This window comes from Lemur catta, chromosome 9, assembly GCF_020740605.2.
Source record: "Lemur catta isolate mLemCat1 chromosome 9, mLemCat1.pri, whole genome shotgun sequence".
NCBI lineage: Eukaryota > Metazoa > Chordata > Mammalia > Primates > Lemuridae > Lemur > Lemur catta.
This window is the reverse complement of record NC_059136.1, coordinates 24623620-24641442: the sequence shown is the minus strand read 5'-3', so window position 1 is coordinate 24641442 and position 17823 is coordinate 24623620. Positions and strand designations below refer to the sequence as shown.

Below are 17823 nucleotides of genomic sequence, written 5' to 3'. Positions count from 1 at the left end.
TGGGAGAGCAGAGTCGGCCACAAGTCCTAAGCCAGTGACTTGGTTTACTGATTTTCCCAGGTTCCCATTTTTCGAGAAGTATCTGCTCTTAGGGGACATTCGTTCCAGAAACCCAGCCCCTAGGAGCTTCAGAGCAGGCTGGTGAGGAAGCCCAGAGGGACGGAGAACATGCCCATGGTCAAACGTGGGGGCTTGGCTCCCACCGCCAACAGGGCCCCTGTGTCCCCACCAAGCCGCCCGACTGCTTTCTCCCACCTGCACCTCAGCATGAAAAAGAGAAGGCTCACCCCACGTGCACTCACACACACTCACACACACTTTCATGTTCATACATTCATACTCACACGCTCAAACACGCTCTCACATTCACTCATGCAGTCACACTCTCACACCTTTACACACTCTCATACACACATTCTCACACTCACATATACTCACTCTACACACACAATCACACACATACACTCTCATACACTTACACTCATGCACATTTACATACACTCTCATACAGTCTCACACACTCACATTCATACACACTGTCACACATTCACACACTCACATATACTCACACTCACACATCCCAGACATGTGTGCCTTTCAAGATATCACATGTGTTTAGCAGCTGTCATGAGATTACCTGTGGGTCAGAGACGCAGTAAAGACGAGGACCAAGCAGCATCCAGTCCCAGCGCCCCACAGCTGGAGCCTGACAACTCACCCCCACCACCTGCTGGCAGCACCACTGAATTGCAGGTTCAGTTCTCAGTTACTCAACCATTCATGCTTGGCACTAAATCACCTGTTAGAGCTAAACAGCCTTCCAGAAATCTAAACATCCAGCAAATAAAATGGCCACAGTGACTGAGCTGGGACTGTAAGTGCAGGCACTGGGATCCTGGCCAGAGCACTCCTGAGTTGCTCTATTAGGAAAACCCAGGAAGGAGGGAATGGAGACAGGGCTCCCTGGATGCCAGTCCCTCCACCAAAAGGACCAGATGCCCACGGAGGGGCAGTCAGCACAGGCAAGGTCACAGGGGCCCAGCTCCAGCCCCTTCAGGCAAGGGGTAGCCTCGGGTTGCTGGCCACAGGGTGAGCAATGCCACAGCAGGGCTCCCTCAGTCCCTGGCCCAGCCTCTGCGCAGAGGGCTGAGCATGCATGCCTGCAACCCACCCTCAGCCTCACCTCCGTCTGCAGGACGGCCTCCTCACACAGCCCACCCCCGGACAGCCCTCACCTCCGTCTGCAGGACGGCCTCCTCACGCAGCCGGATGGCCTCCAGGTCCTCCTCCGTGATATCTGGAAGCAGTGCCTGCTCCTGGCTCTGCCAAACGCCATCGCCTCCATTAAAGATCTTCTCATCATTGGCCAGCTCCGCAAAAGGGACCTGGGGACTCTGCAGACAACAGAGGCAAACCCTGTGACCACCAAGCCCCAGGCCACAGTCTTTTTCCTGCAGATCTCAAGACGAGAGGAGGCTCCAGAGCCTCTGGGAATCAGCGCTGCCCCACGCCCTTGACCCACACCTGTACCTGTGGGGGCCGGAGAGAAGGCTGAAGCCTGGGGCTGCTGCAAATGGCAGGCAGAGATCCAGGATAGGCGGACACTGGCCCCGTGCCCTTCAGCACATGTCCCCCCTCCGGCCATCCCAGTCTTGGCTGCGGAGCACTTGGCAGGCTCCCCGTCCCACAGCCCTCAGTCCAAGCCTGGGCTGCCATGTCCTGGGTCCAGACACAGAGCTGGGAGGACACGCGGATGAGCAAGACATGGCCCTGACCCCAGGGAATGCAAAGCCCACCCCATGTCCCCAGCTTAAGGGATCACAAGCCCCTCTGTGAACCCACCGAAAAATGCTCCTATGCACGTAAACACAAATTCTACCTTCTCATTTTGGGGGCTGTGGAAATCAAGGCTCGGAGAGGAAGGGGCTGCAGGCAGGGCACAAGCACCACCCGAGGGAACCCACTGAGACTGGACCATGGACAGCGGGGGGAGCCTGAGAGATTTTCTTCAATTTGTCTTCATTCCATACTGATTTCTCTAATTCACCAAATTGTGAAATTCAATAAGATAGTGCCTTTCCCTTTCTGGGGTTGCCAGACCTCCACCTGAGACCCTGGGGCACTGGCCACACTGGGAAAGGATTCCCAGGGTTGGCAGGTATTTCCAGCTCAAACGCCAGAGCCTGGGACTCAACGACGGCTCCTCCAACCCCCGCCTGTCCCCACGGACCCTGGACTCAGTCTCCCCAGCCCTCTGTGGAAGGCATGATTAAGGTTTGCTCTCCAATTCTGTGACATGCCCTCCCTCAAAGCATGAGGGCCTGGCCAGCCTGGTATGTCTGCCTTCGCAGCAGGGCCCTTGGGGCAGCGCGGCCAGCTTCGCTGGGTTCCAGCTTCTGAGGTATGGGCCCTGCCTGCTGTGCATTGTCCTGGGGGGTCTGAGGTATAGACGCCACGGAACTGACTGGGAGCGGGCACCTGGGCTGGGCCGGGTGCGGCAGGCAGCCTCTCTGCCCCTTCCCTTCTCACCAGACGCCGCTGACCTCTGCCCAGCCCAGAGATAGCACTGTCCTGCCAAGGGCAGCCGTCCACACAGGCCAACAGGCAGGGTCTCAGCAGGCCACTCTGGATGCCAGCGCTGGGCACACAGAGAGAGTAGGGCGTGGCTGCCACCCCCAATTCATCTAACTCGAGTCCAGAACTCCTGTCGTGCCCTCCCCCATGTGGGCGCAGCTAGGGACGGAGGCTGTGAGGCAGCACTGGGATCTGCTCACAGACCGGCCTCTGCTGGTCCCGGAGCTCCCGAAAGGCCCCAGGAGCCTTAACTTCCACCCTTCATGGAGGCTGCAGAGGCCGCGGCCTGCTCGCTTTCCGCTCCTTCATTACACGATCCTGACACTTGCCCGAGACAGAGGCTGCCTCCCCAGCCGTGCAGCTCAGGGGGTCACGTGTACTGTTCTGGCTGAGCCCATGTCAGGAGAAGTGCCGTGGGACTCCAGGGAGGCCACTGGGAGCCACTGCCCCTCTGAGACGGTCACTGAACTTGCCTGGCCTCCTGCAGACACTGCCTCCCAAGGGCAGCCCACCCAGGCCACGCTGCCCCCAGAGCCTGTGAGATGCCACTGCCTCCTCAGGCCTGAGGACACTCTGCTGGCAGGTGGCGAGGAGGCGCAGGGGACAGGACTGCCCCTTGGTAGCAGGAAGGAAGACTCCAGAACACAATCCAAAAGACAGTCTTTCCTGGCATGCTTTGTGGGGCCCACGGTGCCCACCCTGTGCCAGGTCCTGGGGCGAGGGTGGGTGGATGGGTGCGAACCCCGAGTGAGCACAGACAGACCCCCCTGGGCACAGAACCAGCGGGTCCTGCAAATAAGAGCTTCAGTGTGTTTCTGGCAGAAGTCACGCCAGGCGGGTGCGTGAGGTCGTGAAAGCTGTGTAATTGTGTGACTGCATCCAGGGACAGGGCGGGGTGGCAGGGGCTCCCCCTGGTCCCACAGGTCTGCCTGAGACCGCTCGCTGGTGATGGCGGGACCAACTGTAACAGCAGCAGCCACCATGAGCCTTCAGAGGGACAAGGCAGGAGGTAGGTACCACATCTTGTCTCCAGTTTTCCTCAAGACCCTGTGAGGTGGGCATGGCCTCCTCATTTAAAAGGGACAGCTTGCCGGGTCCCACAGGTGGGATGGTGACACTGCGCTGACCCAGTTCTCCCTCCCAAGCCCACATTCTTCCCACACACCATGCGAACACGGGGGGAAGTCAGCAGAGGACTCTAAATAAATAAATACGTGGATCTAAAAAATCTGTTGACAAGCGCTACTTGTCCAAGGCAATAATTATCACCTCCCCTTCCTGGCGTGGGCGGGAGGAAGTGAGCAGCGTGGGGGGGGGGGCGGCAGCGGGAGGGAGGCACTGGCCCCGTGCCAGGCCCGCAACCCCCGCTGGCTCCCTTCTGTGGCTCCAGCCCCTCCTGAGCTTCCAGGGCACTCTCGGAAGGAACCTTGGCCCTGCCCCCGGCCCCGGCATTGGTGCCAGTTGTGAGACCCAGGCAAAATAGGTGCATTCTCTGGACCTCAGCGTCCTCATCTGTAGAATGGGAACGCCGCCGCCCATGGCCCTGCACTCTATGCTCGGTGCACACTGCCGCGTCTCTGGCCCATCCTGGCTGCAGGGCGCTGCAGGAGCACACGCCTCACTCCTGCCAGGAGGAACGCACCTGAGAACCTGGGCTCTCCAGAGGTGGTGAGGGCCATGGGACAAGCTCCGCTCCCTCACTCCTGTGCGATCCTGGGCAGGTCCCTCAACTTCTCTGAGCCTCAGTCTTCACTTCTGAGAAATGGAGCTGACACCACTGACATCCTTGAGTCATCTCCAGGAGAGAACGAGGTGAGGACCCCAAGCCCAGGAAAGCCACAGGGAAACACGCATGACAACAAGGTGCCACTTTAAAGCCTCCAACGGAAAGGAGGAGGCCCTGTGCTTCCCAAGTGCTGTGAGGCAGGAGCACAGGGATGCTCCTCCCATGGGACCTGGCATGAGCCTCTGGAGAGCAGCAGGGGACCGAGCGCAGACTCCACCTCCCAACAGTGATGTGCCCTGAGACTGAGCCCAGCTGACCTAGGTCCCCGTCCCACTCGCATCCCGGGGGCCTGGGGCCTGCCTGGGCTGGGGCTTCTAAAGGCCCTAGGGAAACACGACAAACAACAAGGTAGGAGCCCAGAGCAGCCCCACCTGTGCACCCGAGGTCAGAGGTGCAGGAGATCTCGCTCAGCCTATCATGACAGCAAATCCCTGCCAACAGGACAGGGAGCCGGAGGAAATCCGGTCCACTCCTATGACGACACGCTATGGGCCAGTAAACACGAGTGAGTCAGACACGCTGGGGAAGAAAGTGTCATGAGATGTTCTATGGAGACTTTCCCTGGCATGTGGGGTTCAGTGGAAGCTCCCACAAACTGAGGGCAGAGGGTGCCAGGCCTCCCACACAGACCTGCCATGGATCTGGTGCCTTCAGCTCACTGTCACCTCCTGCACGTGAAGAAGGGAGGAGCTTGGGAGGCAGGACAGGGCACAGGGACACCAGCCCAGGCTCAGTCGGTCTTGAGGCCCAGGGGAGGCAGTGGGGCTGGTGCAGGCCCGAGGAGATCCTGCGGGGGCCTGTCCCCCTCACCCCTGCAGGCCAGGCCAGGAAGAGCAGGGACCCGGGAGCCCACCCTCCCCAGCAGCACATGACAAAAGACAGGGAAGGAAGAAATGGCTTAGCTGTCCAATCCCTCTGCAGCCCTCCTCCTGAAAGGCTCACAAAGTGCTCCTTTATTCTCCTCACAAAGGCTCAATTTGGGTCTTTAGCGCGGAAGCCGGGATTAGGGATTTGCTGGCAAGGTGCTGGGGCCGGCGGGGAGGGGATAGCCCTGTGATGGTTTTCCAGCGCAGGAGGCAGCCAGACAAAGGAGGCTTTCTCCTCCTCCAAGACCCAGGGCTTGCGTCCTCATTTTGACACGTAGGGAAGAAACACAGGCCCCAGAGTGACCGCTGGAGAAGGAGCCGCACACGTTTCCCGTGAGAAGAGACGAGGGGCGTTGAGAGAGGCTGCCTTCCACCCCGGGCGGCCCCGGAGCGGGGTGGCAGTGCAGACCACAGCCAGTGTCCCCGGGCTCTTGGTAACTCTGGGAAACAATCACTTTCTCATGCACTTGGCCCTGGTGGGAGGATGGGGGTCAGGGCAAGAGACACTCGGATACTTCAGGAAGGGCAGTTTCTTTTTAGCAGCCCCAGGGCAGGCCACTGGTTTCTCCAGATAGCAAGTGACTATGCTGTAGCTGACGGGGGCTGATTCTCGTCAAAGCCGGGATGCCAGAGCTGCATGCCTGCGGCAGTGCTGTCCCCAGCACCACGTTAAATAAAAGGGCTGGGTTCGAGAGACAAGGGCGACTCTCTGCCCTGCGCCCTGGACAGAGAAGCAGGACCAGGCAGTTGCCCGCCAGCCTGTGAAAGTGAAACACGCCTTTAATTCTGTGGCCTGAGGACACACAAAGTTCTGCTGAGATCTGTGCTGAGTCCACCAGTGTTGGCACAAAGACAGAGCGTGACCTGCCACTGTGGGCTGTTCCCCTGCAGCTGAATGGTCACAGGTCTATCAGGGACAGGGGCCAGCCCAAAGGCACCCAGGTGCTACTCACAATGACCCTAGTCCCAGCTGGAGGCTACAGTGGACCACGGCCAAGATCACTAGCTCCAGAGAGACTGGGCAGCTTACACCACGCCCAGCCCAGGAAGACACGGGGTGGCAGGGGCCCCTCGCTTCCGCCAGGACCACTTAGCCTGCAAATAGCAGCCCCCGTGTCCTTGGCAAGAGTCCTTGTTGAACAGGGTTGTATATCATCTCATCATTTATGGTTTGCAAAATTCCTGGAGATAATCTAACCTTTTTAATTTCTCAGAAGCACTGTGGACCATTCCCCTCCCTTTTAAAACAAAATTCTATGAAAGATAACACACCTACGGGCCAATGCCCAGATGAGACGCGCACAGCTCTGTGAATCCTTACAAAGGAAATACCGGCAGAGATACAGGACAGCTGGGACTCCAGAAGCCTCCCCCGATCCCTGCCCTCAACAAGGGGAAACCCAGTTCTGGCTTCTAACCCGCCCAGAAAGCAGTCTGACCTGGTTTTGAACTCTACAGAAACAGAATCATATGGTAAGTCCTCTGTGGTTGTGACTCACTCGACATTGTGACTGAGGTGTCACTGGTGGACCTTGGTAGCCATGATTCTTTGCATTGCTGCAGTCTCCTATTGTAGGAACTCAGGATTCAGCACAAATTATCTCTCCATTCTGCTGCAGACTGGCTCCCTTCCCGGGTTTCTGCTACATGGACTTTTGGTGACTATATACAGTTGTCCCACAGTATCCATGGGGGGGTTAGTTCCAGGACCCCTACAGGTACCAAAATCTGCAGATACTCAAGTCCCTGATGTAAACTGGCATAGGATTTGCATATACCCTACGCAATCCTCCGACGCACTTTAATCATCTCTGGATGACTTGTTACACCCAACACAGCCCAAACGCTGTGTAGTGAACAGCTGATATACTGCATTGCTCAGGGGATGACAACCCCAAAAGTCTGTACATGGTCAGTACAGCCATAATTTTTTTCCTAATATTTTCAATCTGTGGTTGGTTGAATCCACAGATACAGAACCCATGGATATGGGGAGAACTTCAAAATCAAAGGTAAGAAAACATTGGGCTTTACAAAGTAGATATTCTCAAACAGTGTTCCAAAGTGGTGGTGCATTTACACCCCCATCAGTGGTACACGAGAGTTACAGCTGCCCCACATTCTGGCCAACACTTGGCATTTTCAGGTGTTATTCACGTTGCTTTTAGTACTTTGGGTGAGTGTGAGGTGGTGTGTAGTGACACAGCATCACGGGTGTACTTTCCCTGCTCCTGACAGCTAATGTTGAATGCATGCTCATATGCTTATTAGCCAACTGGAAATCCCCTTTTGTGACGTGCCTGAGGCTTTTACTCATTTTTGTTTTCAGATAGAGTTGTCTGCATTTTCCTTACTGACTTATAAGACATCCTTATATTTCATGGATGTAAGTCCTTTTCAGACATGTGTCATGCAAATACCCTCTCTCATCCTGCGGGTTGCCTTTTCACCCTCTTAATGATGTATTCATTTTAACGAACCTAAGTATATCAATCTGTTCCTTTATAGTTAGCACATCTGCCTGTGTAAGAAATGTCTGCTCACATAAAGATGTGAAGGTAGCCTTCTCTGGTATCTTCTAGAAGTGTTGTCTTACCTTTTGCATGTATGTCTATGATCTAGCTGGAAGAGTTTTGTTCATGGAGTGAGTAAAATTTTGTAAACGATCCACTTTTTTTTCAGTTCAAACATTCAAGTGATGCAGCACCAAGCCCTGAATAAACCATCTACTTCCCACTGCAGGGCAGTCCGCCCGACCACAAACCTGGCCACCACGTGCATGTGGGTCTGCATTTCAACTCCTTTCTGGCCCATGGCTGCGGTCTGTCTGGCCTTGCACAAACACCACTATTTCCATTTCTGTGCTTCATATCATGTTCCAATATCTGGCAATATAAACTCTTCACTCCGGTTTTTCTTCAAAATTGTCTTCACTATTCTGAGTCTTATTCATATTTTCATATACATTTTAGAATCAGCTTGACAATTTAAACACACACACACACACACACACACACACACATGCTTAAAACCTGTTGGAATTTCATTAGGATTGTACTGAATCTAGATTCATTTGGTGAGAACTGACATCTCTATACACATGGCAGCCCCCTCCATCATTTAGATCTTTTGTAATTTCTCTCAGTAATGCTTTGTAGTTTTCAGTGTAGCAGCCTTAAACAGCTCTTCATAGATTTCTTTCTAATTTTGATGCTATTATAAATATTATATATCACTTTTTAGATTTCATTTCTAAATTATCTTTTGCCAGCATACACAATGTGTTCTTGTATATTGACCTGGTTCCAGTAGTCTTGTCAAATGCACTTATTAATTCTAACAGCACATCACAGATTATTTCCCATATACACAATCACGCTCTCTGTGAGTACAGTTTGTTTTCTCTTCCAAATCCTTATACCTTTACTTTTTTGCATGCTTTATTGCATTGGATAAAACTCCCAGTATAATGGGAATAGAAGCAATAGTACAAGACATCTGTGTTTTGTCCTCAATCTCAGGAGAAAAGATTTTAATATCTTCCAAGTACGATGTTAACGGTAATGGTTTTAAAAATATCCTTTAACAGATTAAAGGTATTCCCATCTATTCCTAGCTTGCCAAGAGTTCTTCAGCTTCCTTAAGTTAGTGCTGAATTTTATCAAATGCTTTTCTGTATCTATTGAGATGGCTTTAGCTTTTATCACTTATTCTATTAAAGCAGTAAATTATACTGTTTCTGAAAGTGAACTAACCTTGCATCCCTAGAATAAGCCCTACTTTATAATGATATATCCTTCTTTTTATATATTTCTAGACTTATTAGCATTTTGGTTAGGATTTTTGCTTCTATGTCCATGAGAGAGACTGATATGTTACTTTCCTTCTTCTGATATCTTCACAATAATTTGGAATCAAGGTCTGACTGGCATAAAGCACAGAAGGATGTGTTTCCTCTTTTTATATGCTCTGTAATAGTTTGTATAAATTGGTGCTATTTACTCCTCCAATACTTGGAAGAATTCACCAGTACAGCCATCTAGGTCTGGAGTCTTCTTTGTGGGATATTTATTAATTATGGATTTGATTTAATAAATATTGAACTTTCCAGAGTCCCTGCACCTTTTGGTAAGTTATGGTTTTCTAAAAAAATTATATTTCATCTGAGTTGTCAAATTTGTTGGCATAAAACTATTCATAGTACCTTTATATTACTTTAAAAATAATTGTCAGATCTGTGATGATATGCTCATTTTTATTCCTGAAACTGATAATTTGTATTTTCTTTCTACATCTTGATTAATCTTATAGGGGTTTAACAATTTTATCAATCCTTCTAAAGAACCAACTCTTTTGGCTTTGCTAACTCATCTACTATGTGTATTTTTTATATTTCATCAATTCCTGCTTTAACAGCTACCTACATAATGCCACATGCATCCTTGGCTTATTGCAGCCTGCCTTAGACTAGTATTTTTGTCACTTCTCTGATGATGCAAGGACATTACAATGCTTTAATGCCATTAACCTCCCCTTTGTCTTCTGTGCTATAGTTGTCGACAGTACATCTGACCCATATATGAAAACCCAAAATTACTGTATTATTCCATAGTCAACATGAATTCGGACATATCCACATTTCCTGTTTTCAGTATTCTCCGTTCCTTGCCCCATTACTGTGCTTCCATCTGGGATCACTTTCCTTTTTCCACTTTGCAAGCGTCCTGTTGACAATGAATTCTCTCAGTTTTTGTTTTTCTAAAGATGTTTTCATTTCACCTTTATTTCTAAAGAATATTTTCACCAGCTGCAGAACTGAAGGCTGGTAGTTACTTTCGCTGGGCACTTTGAAGATGTGCTTCCACTGTCTCATGGACCCCACTGTTTCTTTGAGACAGTCAGGTGTCAGTCTTGCATCTCCATAAAAATAATATACCTTTTTCTCTAGCTTTAATGTGCTTTTAAGATTTTTTTTCTGGTTTTAATCTCCTTTTATGATTTTATTTTTATCTTTCGTTTTCTGATTTTTATTTAATATTATGCAATGGCAAAGGGTGGCTTTTTAAAAAAGAGGATAAATTTATCCTATTTATCACAGAGCTTCTTGAAGCTGTGGCCTGTAGTATCTGGACAGTTTTGAAAAATTCTCAACCATTACGTCTTCAAATATTATTTCTGTCCATTCTCTCTCCCTCCTGTTCATCCAGGACTCCAACAACACACTTTTGTAGATTTTCTATAATTTTTTCCTCTATGTTCCAGTATGAGTGTTCTCTTAGGCCCTGCCCTCTAGTCTACTAATCCTTTCTTCTGCTTTGTCTGAGATTTAGTCAATGTATTGAATTATTAATTTTAGTTACAGTATTGTTCAATACTAGAATTCCCATTTTTATTATTTTTATCAAATGTAAGTTCTTTGGTAAAAGTCTCTGCCATTTCATCTATTTTCTTTCACATATTAACAATACAGGTTGAATATCCCTTATTTGAAATGCTTGGGACCAGAGTGTTTCAGATTTTGGATTTTTTTCAGGTTTGGAATATTTGCATTATACTTACTGAATAAGCATCCCTAATCTAAAAATCCAGAAACCACAATGCTACAATGAACATTTCCTTGTAGCATCATGTTGTTCCCAAAAAGTTTCAGATTTTGGATTTTTGGATTAGGAATACTCAACCTGTAGTTATTTTAAGGTACATGTCCAATGATTTCAGTATCTCTATCACCTGTAGATCAGTTTCTACTTACTATCTTTACTTGGCTTTAGTAATTTGATCCTGTTACCTGTCATGCCTGGCAACTTTGGTTTAAATCTCAGACACTGTGTGTGAAAAATTGGAGATTCTAGACATTGAAATCATCTTCCAGAAGAGACTCAACTGTCTTTGAGAAGACAGAAATAGACATGATTCAAGGCTGTGCCTTAGGTTCTGTTAGGCTGGTCTATTTCTGGTTTACCTTAATCTTTTAGGGTTTCTACTAAAAGCTGTAGTGTTTACAAGACTTCCTCCTTCTGAGTGGGATTTGAACTCCAAGTTTTGTCTTTTTATTACTCTGAGAGTACCTCAATTTCTGTTTAATTTTTCTTATAAACTGCTTTGGCTTGATTCCTCGGGCTCCCATGACGTGCATGCACTGCTTATGAATCTGCAAGTGCCCGCCTCAACGGACACTGCGTCCAGTACTGCAATCCCCTTTCTCCAGGATTTCGATTCTGAGAAGCCCAGAACTCTAATGCTTGTCTCCCCAGCCCAACAAGACCATTAAAGCTCCAAGCCACCACCTCTGTTCAGTCTCAATAAGCTGAGACGCAAATTGGCAAATGCCCCAGCAGGTAGAAAGGATGTGAAGATGAACAAGAATTATGCTAGAATGTTCAAGTCTCAAGGCTGCCCTAGTGGCTCTCTGATGCCTCCAGCCTGTCAGATATGTGTGTGTGTGTGTGTGTGTCTCAATGTGTGCATATGTATTTAATGTAGGTTCTACAGGCTCTTGGCAGGAGGGCTGGTCTGACACCAGTAGTCCTGCACGGCACATGGAACCGTCCACGGTCACTCTCTGGGAGCTTGCCCTGTGTCAGGCACTGCACCAGAGCCCAAAGGTGAAAACACCAATGTTTTAAGGCTGTTCATCAAGGCGGACCCCTCAGATGAGGTCCCTGCCCTAGGTCCTTCCTACCCCTCCCCAGAGCACAAATGGCACTGGATTCTGCACTGTCCCCTAACGCCCACTGAGCGTGGTAAATACTTGGTACTCACCTGTTTGCCGCCCCTCTGTGCCGTGGGAAGCAGTGCTCTGGACTTCTCTGCAATTTTCTGTTGGAAAAAGGACAAGAGGAGAAAAAACAAAAAAGGTAGGGAGGAGACAAGAAAAGGTCAGATAAACACAAGGTATCAGACAATGATTCAGCAAAACACACCTTCCACTCCCCGAGAGAATGGAGCTGTCTTGGTTCTTGGCTGGGCTCTGCAGGGATTTGCTAGATGGCCTCTGCCAATGCACATAAGCCCCCCTCGGGCCTCAGTTTCCTCACCTGTCAAAACAGGATGAGATATGTTCTTCCTACTTCCCAAGAGGCTGCTGTGAGGTCACCTCTGGGGCAGCACTTCAAAGGTAAATATCCTTTAGGAGACATACCCTAAGGTGTACTGTGGGATCCTGGCTACCTGCAGAATGTCTGCAAGGATGGCCCTTCCTCTGCCTTGGGGGATGGGATTATACCAGGCCAACCCAGAGACAAGCCAGCTGGTGTGGGTGCTCAAGCAACTCAGGCCCACACACCTGGCCCACAACCCCCACCCCAGCACCTCACCTTCTGCACCACTCCGTAGCGCTGCAGGGCGTCTGCTAGCTGCGTTTTCAGCCGGTCCAGCTGAAGGCGCTCCTGGGCCAATAGAAGGTGTAGCTTATAAGGGGCTGAGGCCCTGCCCTGCCCCAAGGGCCCTCCAGCCCTGGGGAGGTTCAGTCCTCAGTGCTCCTTTGCTGCTCCCACCCTCCTGGCAGGGCACCCACCACCCCTACTCTCACCTTCACCATCCTCACGTACTACTGCCCTCAGAAGTGGGCTCATCACCATCTACTGCCCTCTCCCAGTGTCACCCCCATCTCCACAGGCACAGCCAGTGTCCTCATGGACACCATCACCACTAAATTCTAAGTCACCTTCAGCAGCCCACAGGACCCAGGAGCCACTCTAGGTACATGTACTTGGCCCCAGCACCCCCCAGCTCAGTAGGACGTATGATCCCTGTTTCAGAGCACAGGGGACTGTGACCCCAAGTCCTAAGCAGCTTGCTTGAGGTCACTCACGTGGGTGGCGGGGCCACGTCTCATCAGCAGCATCAGAACTGCCTCCCCTCCCCCACATCCTGCCTTTTGCCCCCTCCCCAACTCCTCCCTGCTGGAATGTTCCCCACCATACCCCAGTGCCCACAAAGAGATTGCCACAGAGCTGGTGCTGGAGAAACACTGTCCGGGGGGACTGGACAAGCAGGGCCTTGAAGCCAGCACTGCCCACTCTGGCATGCTGAGGGCACCACACCAGCAGCCCGCCCTCCTGCCTCTCCCCCATGAAACCTCGCCAGCTCCCAGCGCTCGGGCCCTTCACCAGGACCCAGACAGCCTCTCGGGCCACAGGCCAAGCCTGCCCCTGCCTGGGGCTTCTGCACAGGCCCAACCTGGACCTGTCCCCTGGACCCTTAGAGCTCACCTTCCATGACTGCCCTGCCACCCAAGCCCATGGCGGAGGATGGGTCAGGACCAGCTCTCCAATGCACTCAGTGGCATGTGGGCCTAGTGGTCACTCCCCTGGTAGCAGATCTGTGAAGCCTGAGCCAGTGTCCAGTGAGGCTCCTGTCACTGGCACCACGTGTGGCCCAGGACAGAGCCAGGAGCCCAGGCACAGATTCAGTTCTTTTGAGGAAAACAGCTCCAGCTCTGTCATCTCTCCCCTGTCATCTCTGCATGATGGGCAGCGCACCCTCCTTGCCCAGAGACAGCAGCGCGCTGCCCGTGCACGCCCCTTGCACAGGCTGCACTGACTTGCCTGGTCCAGGCCCGGCCAGCAGAGGAAGGACAGAGCCAGGTGTGAACCTGGGCATGCTGCCCTGCAGCCACATGGAGCCTCAGGAACCCGAGGACACAGGGACGCCCATACCACGTCACCAGAAGCAGCAGCGCTAGAGAACCGCCAGCCCAGCTCTTGGTGGCCCTCACTCAACAACGAGGCAGCAACGCAGCTGTTACTATCCCCACCATCCCCTGAAGTCCAGCAGGACGAGGGGAGCCGCACCCTCTCCTCAATCCCACTGCTGAGAGTCACCCAAGGTGGGGACTGCATCACAGACGCTTGCTGGACAACTAAGGGGTGTGGGTGCCCTTCTTCCATCCCCATGCACCAGGGACCCTTCACATCCAGCCCTGCTGGGACTGGCAGTGCCCTCTTCCCTTCACTCTGTACCCCCCCATACTGCTAGGTCCCCCACCGCTTCACCATGGGATGGGTTCCACCAGGCTTGAAGATCCCCCAGTGAAATGTCCTCCAGAAGGCCACACACATGCAGCAAGTCTAACTCCCGCCATAAGCCCCCATCTTACCCTGGGGCAACGACGCTGTTTAGTTCACAGTGTGTCCCCCCACAACACCGTGAGGGCCTCGTGGGAGGGAACCCCATCTTATCTGTACCCTCACTGCATCTGGCACAGAGCAGGTGGTCACTGAATGCCTGCTGGTTTCTTAGGTGGATGGGCGGTGGGTGGGAGCAAAGAGGAAGGCTGCCTCAGGGGAAAAGTGGTCCCTCTGAAGGCACAAGGAGCTCAAGCTCTGACGTCGCGGCCCTCATGACACACGCAGAGATGGGAACACAGACTCCAGACCCACAAAGACCAGAGCTCAGATCCAGCCGGGGCTCCTTCCTGGCTACAATGCCAGGGGCAGGACACCCTCGGAGCCCCGGCCTCCCTCCCCACAAAAATGCCTTTCAGAACCACGGCTCGTCATAATCTGGGACCCAGCCCAGTGCATCACACAGGAAGAACCCAAGAAATATTTTTAGATGGATGAACAAATGAATGAACAAACGAAGGCATGCATGAGTCAAAGAACAAGGACCAAAGTTAAACAGGCCAGCACAGGTGTCAATGCAGCAAAGCCCTGGAGACTTGGTCATCATGCTGCCCCACAGCACTGCACGAGGACCCACATGTCCTGCTGACCGGCCACAGCTGAGATGCTCACACCATGCACAGAACAGTCCAGACCACTGGGACAAAGTGCCCCATGCTCCTGCAGTCCCCGAATTTGGAATACTCCGTCCACCCTGTCACTGGACAACTGGCTGCTCCTCTATCATGTTTATTTTTAGTGTAACTAACTTTTCAAACCAGCTCCACTTTTTTAAATAACAGTTTTATTAAAGTATAATTTGGATCCCATAAAATCCATCCGTTTTACGTGTAAAATTCAACAATTTCCACTTGTACAACCTTCACCACAACCCAGTTTCAGAACATTTCCATTGCCCCAAAAAGTGTCCCGGTTCCCGAGTGCAGCCCCTCTCCACTGCTGCTCCCAATCCCACAACCGCTAGTCTGCTTTCTGTCTCCAACGACACACATTTCTGGACATTACACACAAACAGAACCACACAGTGTGTTATTTTGTGGCTGGCTCCTCTCACTTAGCACACTGTCTCTGAGCTCACGCCACACTGCAGCCGGCCATTGCTTTTCAGGCCTCTCTACCGTGGACAGCACCCACTGCAACCACACACGATACACGCATTTTCTACAGAGGCCAGCAGACTTGCTCTATGAGGGCCCAGGGGTCGATACTTTAGGCTTTGCAGGCCAGACAGTCTGCTGTAACTATCAACTCTGACACTGTAGCCCCAGAGTAGCTGTGGATGGTATGTAAATGAGCAGGTGTGACTACATTTCAATAAAACTCTATTCATGAAACAGGGCAGGCTGTGGACTGCCGTCTGCTGGCACCTGCTCCACAATACCCTAGGGTTCAATGGCATTTAATCTTTGTGACAAGCACCCTCTAATCCTCGGGAGGTGGGCAGGCTGTGGACAGGTGACATGGGGTGTGATGACCTAGTGAGGGAGGAGGGTGCTGGTGTGAAGAGACAGGGCCCTGGGCTGGCTGCACTGGGACAGTGGCTGTTGTGGTGGCAGGTGTGGTGATGACTGTGACCATGGCCGCAGGACAGGAAAGCGCACGTGGAGGTGGCCATGGATGACGGGTTTGGGTGGAGGGGGCAGGGGATGGGGGAGGTGAAGGCAGTGGAGGGGTGAGAATGGTGAAATTAACGATGGGGAGATGTCAGTGTCCATTCAGAAAAGCCCAGCCAAGAAGACTCAGGGCACTCTTGTCCCCACTCCATCATAAGCCCCAGGACAGCGGGACTCCCAGCAGCCCCAGACCCCAGTGCACGGTCAGTGAATAGCTGGTGACTGAACGACTGAGCACATCGAGTTCTGACCCATGGAGCCAGGTTAGGCCAAGTCCCAGGCCAGCCTACGTGTCAACCTCCCGTGTCCTGCCCCCTGCCATGTCCCCTCCCCATCATGGACACAGGGTTCCCCTCCTCTCCTCACTGCTGGCCCCAGATTCCCAGGGGAACATACCGGGCAGGAGCCATGCAGGAGCTCGGACATCTGCTTCACGGTGCCGGCGCTGGCTGCAATGGTTCTGTTGGTCTCCTGCTGCATCGTGTGCCTGGGGCCAGAGCAGGAGCCGGGACCAGAGCAGGGAGAGGACAGGCGCCCAGGGGGTGTGGCAGAGGGAAGGACAACACAGAGACAGACAAGAGAAGGCCGGGAAACACACAGAGATAAGACAGTAGGAGAGACAGGAAACCAGCAGGAAGGAGGGTTGGAAACAGAAGGAGGCAAGGGCACAGGGGAAGACAACAAAGGGAGCAGAGGGACCCAGAGGGGCCGGAGCAGGGAGGGAAGGGCAGAGACGCAGAGAGACGGGGGTTGGGGGAGACAGAGGCAAGCGGGCATGAGGGTGAGGGGGAGACGGTAGAGGTAAGCTCAAATGGGACAGACACAGACCCATACCTCGCACCCCAGCCCGGCCTCCCCAAACCCGCACAGACAAGCCCAGAGCTCTCTGGCCCCCACCCACCAGCAGCAACGCCTGCACCACCAAGGAGGCCCAGCCATGGGTCCTCCCTGCACAAAGGTCCCCCTTGGGGTCAGCCACTCCTTGGGAAGCTGGCGGAGCAGGGTGGCCACAGTGAAATGGCCCAGGGTCCTCGACTCTACTGTACACCTCTGCAGGGGCCTGAGTGAGACTGTTCCCATGTGTGTAGACCCAGTGACACAGGAGGCAGGGACAGACCCAGGTTACAATTCCATATATGACCTCAAAGGCAACTGGAAAGACTAGGCCATCTTCTACTCAGGTTCATGTCCCCTATGCCCCCGTGGACCAAGTGACACCTGAGGCAAAGCCTGCTCCCAGCCCGCTGTGGGCACACACCCCCAAGTGCGGAAGGTAACCTAGCCCGGCAGAAAGCAGAGAACCCGTGTGACCTTAGCAGGGCACCAGTGGTCCCGCAGGCAGCAAGGCCGTGCCGCGCTCCCTGCAGGCCCCACAGGCCTCAGGGCTGATGTGCAGGAGGGTCCTCAAAGACCACCTGCGGGACCCTGCACCACCAGTCACGGGCAAAGCCTGCAGCGGCAGGACCACCCCCACACCCGCCCGTGGGGTGTGCAGAGCGAGTGGCACACACAGGGCATGGGGGCACCCCTGTGCCAAAGGGGAGCCCAACACGCTGGTGAGGGCAGGGCCAGGGGCGTAGCATGCAGTAAGGTGAATGGAAAGATGGAACACTGGGGACATGGGCGAACAGTCACCCACACACTGAGTCCGCCTCAGGCCTGACTCTCCCGTGGCTTGCAGAACCCTGGGGCGTGCAGCTCAGGGCCCTGCACAGGGCACCTTGTTCTTCCCACCCAGGCCTCCAAGTGTCAGGGCCAGGGGCCAGGTACGGACACCGCCCCACACCTGCTCTCCCCACACCAACCACCTAAGTCGCCTTGTCCAGCCTCGTCTCCTGAAATCCATGTGAAAGCCA

The 17823-nt window shown here is 52.7% G+C and overlaps 1 protein-coding gene across 1 annotated transcript in view; it reads right to left on the bottom strand.

The window, feature by feature from the left end:
• The window catches only part of TSNARE1 (t-SNARE domain containing 1), a 107140-nt gene that overhangs the window by 26050 nt on the left and 63267 nt on the right, over positions 1-17823 (bottom strand). Inside the window, 4 exon segments of the mRNA XM_045560951.1 lie at positions 1236-1394; positions 11989-12045; positions 12543-12614; positions 16364-16454. Of these exon segments, the coding sequence (XP_045416907.1) occupies positions 1236-1394; positions 11989-12045; positions 12543-12614; positions 16364-16454 (379 nt within the window).